Here is a 6196-nt window from a genome sequence, read left to right as displayed (position 1 = left end):
TCCCTAGAGATAGAGTTAGAAGAGAATATCATAATATCAAAATTTAATCTTTACTCAAATTTAATTGTCAAATCTTCGGCGCACGATCACGAAAATCACGATCAATTAGTTCAATATCAACTTAATCAAGTGCTGAGATATAACACGATCAGTAGACTTCTGTGCAAGTACTTTCTGACGAATTAGTAACTCACGTCGGTGAGGCTTTGAATCACACTTGAAGATTTCGCATATTTGCCTGTTTGCCAAGTCAACCAATGAGTTTGGTTATCAGAATAATTTGACTTAAGCAAATACCACTTTTAGCACGCAGATACACGAGGAGTCTTCTACGGAGGCTCGCGCTTAGCACAAATACTACAATCACTACACTCTAAATACAATATTCACGACAATTTTCAAGTGGCTTTGTTAAGTGAAGGCGTCAACAGTTAGGGCGACACACTTCTCACTGTGTAGAATCACTCTCTTCGCTTGACTCGACGCGTTCGGACGTGCGGAGAACCCACGACTCGAATCGGTACCTTCATGAATTCATTGCTCTAGTTGTTATAATCGAAGACGTTTCGAGCGGAACCCTACAACTTAAATTTGTTTAGAAAATTTTATATAAAAGCAACTTGTATGAAACTTAAGAAAAGCAAATAAATAGAACCCAGATAGAATAAGCACTTCAAAACAAATTGTGAAAAACAAACTAGCACGTATTGTGGTGCTGTGTAAACGCGAAAAACCTCGAAAGTGAAACAAATTCAATTGAAACGCGGGCGACTCTCATAAATAAAGAGTAGTGAATTATTATTTAATAGTTATTTGGGTCGGAACATGTCAAGTGTTGAGACGGCGGAAGAGTTTAAGACGCGCTCTCAAATCGATCAGCCGGTGGAGACTCAATTCAATGGCTCCACGGAATTTGTACTCATTACTGATCATAAGTCACCGAAGAAGGGCTGCAACATCGGCGATTTCCTCGAGTCCGGCGTAAAGAATGTCTTCCGCAAGAAGACACTCTACAAGCGCTTTCCGATTTTGACCTGGCTACCGCGTTACACACGTAACGACGCAATCGGCGATGTGATTGCCGGCATAACGGTCGGTTTAACGGTCATCCCACAGGGTTTAGCCTACGCGGGCGTTGCTGGCTTGCCAACACAGGTTAGTTTCGCATTTAAACGTAGTCAGACCATGAAATGTAAGTTTATTAGGGTAAACACGCGGCGCGTGCATTATTTGCCAATGAAAATACGGAACGATGTTATGTAAGGATAGACACTTTGCCCACTTTATTATTGCGTCTGTGACTTTTGTGTGTCTGTGATCGTAAATCACTTTTGAATTGTTCAAGTGCAGGCTCCGGCTGGTGCGTACGCGTGTTTGTGTGGGTTTTGCCCAGATAAGTGATGAAATATGTGTTGATCTTGATCCACATCATAAAGTGGCTTTCACGCTATTTACTGATTTTTATGCGAAAGATCGAGACATGATGACGCGTGCAATTAATGACTTTTGATATAAAATAGTTACATAATTTGCAAAGAACTTTCAACTCAGAAAAGTGTTTAACTGTTTGCAGTTCTAAGTGATGTATGTTTCGACCTTCGGCCTTAATCGCAGAGCCCTCAAGTGTCATCAGTGCTTTGTGGGGATAAACATACACTTCATTCGCTGGAACCAAAAGAATTTCTGATGCATTATATTAGACGCAAAATTTAGATCTTGTCAAGTCTGTCTTTATTTAGAGTTACAGTTTGGTGAGACAGCTAATGCGCAAGGCATTCTGTAAAAAGTCCATAATGAGAAAATAGAAGTTATCTAAAGTGGCTGTATACAAAGTACTTGAAAGCAAAAAATTAACAAATCAACAAAAGTGCATAGGCGCATCTGGCATGTTTACTCACGGGTATAAGCACATATGTAAATATGTAACTAGACGGACTACTCATCAGAATGTTTGATAATGACAAACAAGAGTTAATTAAACATACCCAGCTTCCTGACAATTCCGACAATCTTCCGCCCCATTTACAAAAAAACGAACAAAAAACAAAAAAAAAAGTAGTAATTTCGTATTAAGTCTCAGATTTAACGAAGATGTTTTTCCATCTGACGATCTCTTCAATGACCACACTCGCTTCTAAGCATTGTTGAAGTATTGGCAACCATTCAGCTTCTCATTTTTTCATTTTATTGATTCAGCTCTCTCTCCACTCAGTTTTCAAGTCCAGCATGCGGAATGACATTTCGACGTTTGACATTTTTCTTTAGCAACCGGAAGGCTATATAACTGTTTACATATACATACGTTTAAAAAATTTAAAGATCAGTTGTAGGTACAGGACTCAGACGCAAGGGCTTAGTAATAGCACTGAGTCGATTTAAAAAAAAATAATTGAACCAATCGTTACAATTTTTTAAAAACTTTCAAAATGTCTGCGATGTCTTGTCGGACCCGATTAACCCTTCGTTTGAGTCTCTTGAGGACTTTCACGTAAAACTTGGGGTTGACGGTTTGTCCAGGATGAACAAATTCATAGTGGACGATGCCTTTGATAATACTCAAAGATCCATGACTCGTCACCTGTAATTACGTTATTCAAACCTCGGCTCACAGAAACACGTCGCGCGAAAATATCTGTCCTGACTCTCCAGGTGCTCGGAGACAACTTACCAGCCGTTCGTTCGTTAGCTAGGAACGCCCTCTACTGAATCCAGTCGATGCGCGCACGCTCCAAAGTACAGTCGCGGCGGTCTTATTGCTTTCTGAATAAACCCTGTATATACTTTTTAATAACTGGTTAAAGGAACTTCAAAATTGTTCAGCCCTAATGTTAAGTTATAGTCGTACAGCACATTTTAGAGTTAAACAGTGAATCACAATTTCGATTAAGAATGCAACAATATCAAATCAATTGATGTGACATCATGTGATGCGACATCAATCGACTAAATTTGAATTCGTTTTATACGAGTATCAAGGGAGATTGTACTTACAACATTTGTAAACTTTATTATCTAATCTGAAATATATCTGAGGCATAGCATAATACAAATCCTTCTCCTTCCGCCAGTTCGGTCTTTATGGCGCCTTTATGGGATGCTTTACTTACGTTCTACTCGGCACTTGCAAGGACAGCACGATCGGTTCGACGGCCATCGCATCGCTTATGGTCTTCCAGTTTGCCAAAGGCGTATGGCAACTAGCGATATTACTCACCTTTCTTACCGGCATCATAGAAATACTTATGGCACTCTTTCGGCTGACTTTCATAATTGAGTTCGTATCGGGTCCAGTGAGTGCGGGTTTCACCAGCGCTGTCGCACTGATCATTTCCACGTCACAAATCAAAAATATACTCGGTATTAAGAATGCGTCAGGTAATACATTTTTGGAGCGTTGGATTAGCATGATCAAGGATATTAATACCATACGCGTGGCCGACACTATACTCGGTTGCAGTTGTGTTGTCATTTTGATTATAATGCGTTACGTAGGACGTATTAAAGTCGGTCCGAAGAGTGATCGTAAATGGCGTCATGTTTTCGCAACCAAATTACTGTGGTTCTTGGGCGTTTCGCGCAATGCAATTCTGGTGATCGTTTGTGCTGCCGTAAGCATGTATCTGGAGAATGAGGGTAAAAGCTATTTCCGCATCACAGGTTTCGTACCGGCGGGACTGCCTGAGTTCGGTCTACCGCCCTTCTCTATTGAGGCAACACCAGCAAACGCCACTTCCGGAGCGCCAGCTGTCGAAGCTATGAATTTCACGGATATGGTGGGCGAGTTGGGTTTCGGTTTGCTCATTGTACCGCTCGTCGCTTTGTTGGAGAATATCGCCGTATGTAAGGCTTTTGGTGAGTTTATAAATACTGCTTTAGTAAGCATCTCTAATTTAATATATTTATCTATATTTATATAATGTAATCGTCTATTATTTTTACAGCTAAGGGCCAACCTATTGATACAACTCAAGAGGTGCTCACCATAGGCATAGCAAATGTTGCGAACTCATTATTCCAAGGCTATCGCGCTAACGGCGGTCTCGCACGTTCGGCTGTCAACAATGCCAGTGGCGTACGCACCCCGTTAGGAAACTTTTACATCGGCTTGATTGTGATATTAGCTCTGCTCTTTTTAACGGAATTCTTTTACTACATTCCACAAGCGGTTCTAGCTGCTATTATCATTTCGGCGGTTATCTTCCAACTGCAATATCACGTGGTCTTGCCAATGTGGCGCAGTAAACGTGAGTTTCACCGTTATTAATAAAAATTGCAATGATTTAGATTTAAGGAACGGCAGAGACTAACCCTAGCAAGACTTATTAAATGCCAGATTCAAATTGTAGTCGAGTAATTTGATCACTTCTATTTACAGGCTCGGATTTGATTCCCTGTTTTGTTGCCTTTATTGCGTGTTTGGTTTTACCGTTGGAGATCGGCATCCTTGTTGCGATCGGTGTGAATCTTCTATTTATTTTATATCACTCAGCACGACCCAAAGTCCGCTTGGAGACATTAGAGGTGCAAACAAACAAATTTGCTGAGGTTTGTCATTATTTAATGAACTCGTTAATCGTTTCAGACTCAGGATGGCATCAAATTCCTGCAGCTCACACCGGATCGTTGCCTCATCTTTCCTTCAGTTGAGTTTGTACGCAACCTGGTGCTGAAGTTCGGCAACAAAACCACACTGCCCGTGGTCATCGACTGCACGTACATCTATGGCGCCGACTACACTGCCGCCAAAGTGATCTCTTCTCTGATCGAAGATTTCAAACGCCGTAACCAAAAAATTATTTTCTATAATTTAAAACCAAATGTTGTGCAAATCTTCGATGGTCTGAATATTAGCCTAACATTGTGCTACAACACTGACGCACTGACCCAGGCGCTGAGGGAGAATCAAAATGGCGCGGCGACGAAACCGCCCCTAGAGAATGATGTAGAGGCTGGTATAAAAAGAAGCAGCGAAACATTGAACTCAGCGCTTACTGCCTAAGCCTTGTGAATAACGAGTACTGATAAGTGATGTATAAATAGATGTTAGTTTTGGTGTAAATTATGTTCCTAGTTTGTAAAACAAAAACGATTACAGTTATAGTTTTAAAATAAATAAAAACGTCGGAGACCTTATAAAATATATATAAAAATGATCGGCGTGACGACCAAGCTCTATAGTCCCTAAGTTTTTGAGATACCTTTTTCTCCCCAATAAGTTGTTCATATGTCGAAACAGCCGATATCAGACCAATTAATAAATAGCTGCCATACAAACTGAACGATCAAGATCAAGTCCACGGAAAACTCTTTTATGTGACAAGATGTGTCCACGAAAGTTAACATGGATTATTGTCGGACCATTATGTCTTGTAGATCCCATTCAATTTGACCACTCAAAACAAGTTTTTGTGTGAAATTTTTTATTGTTTGCGAAGGGTATTATAACTTCACTGTAATGTTTTTTTTTTCTTGCTTTGTATTATGAAGATTACACTTTTTTTGCAAATATCACACGCTTTTTATTTTCTAATAATTCTTTGCCTACTTCGCTGTCAGATCACGTTCATCATTGATAGTATTTAAATTTGTTTGTTTTTTTCTTTTGCAAAATTCCGAATATTGCTCCTTGGTCTGTGTTACGAAGGCAGAATTAAGAAAGAAATTGTAAAATAGGGTTCAAAGACCTTTTCTTCAGTAATTTTGTATTCACAAACCAAAACAAAGTTCGATGTGACCGAAACATATCGAGATAAATACGTGACAAAAATTTGTTATATATTTTTTTTTTGTTTTTAATTACGCTGTAACAGAGGAGTAGAAATATCATTTGCAGTTATGTAAATATTAGCTATTTCTTCTTCTTGACTGGCGTAAACACCGCTAACGTGGTTGTAGCCAAGTTAATAACAGCGCGCCAGTCGTTTCTTCTTTTCGGTCCTCCTCTTTCTCTGCTTCCACCAGCGGTACTGAATCGAAAACTTTCAAAGCTTAATTGTTCTCTTTCTTTCGGACAACATGATCTAGCCAGCGCAGCCGGTGTCGCCTGATTCGCTGAATTATGTTAATGTTGTCGTATAACTCGAATGCGATATTCGCCGTTGCCAATACGCAAATGGACCATAAATCTTAAGCAAAACCTTTCGCTCGAACACTCTTAAGCCTGACTCATCAGATGATATTATTGTTCATGCCTCTG

General features: G+C 39.8%; 1 protein-coding gene across 1 annotated transcript; it reads left to right on the top strand.

Moving 5' to 3' along the window:
• Window positions 1–461: 461 nt before the first annotated feature.
• Window positions 462–5138, top strand: LOC126766224 (sodium-independent sulfate anion transporter-like). Its single transcript, XM_050484121.1, has 5 exons — window positions 462–1155; window positions 3069–3852; window positions 3942–4244; window positions 4376–4521; window positions 4583–5138. The coding sequence occupies exons 1-5, from the start codon at window positions 826–828 to the stop codon at window positions 4997–4999; spliced, it is 1980 nt and encodes a 659-aa protein (XP_050340078.1). The 5' UTR covers window positions 462–825; the 3' UTR covers window positions 5000–5138.
• Window positions 5139–6196: the final 1058 nt, after the last annotated feature.

This window comes from Bactrocera neohumeralis, chromosome 2 (assembly GCF_024586455.1).
Source record: "Bactrocera neohumeralis isolate Rockhampton chromosome 2, APGP_CSIRO_Bneo_wtdbg2-racon-allhic-juicebox.fasta_v2, whole genome shotgun sequence".
In the NCBI taxonomy this organism is placed as follows: domain Eukaryota; kingdom Metazoa; phylum Arthropoda; class Insecta; order Diptera; family Tephritidae; genus Bactrocera; species Bactrocera neohumeralis.
This window is presented reverse-complemented; position numbering and strand designations above follow the sequence as displayed.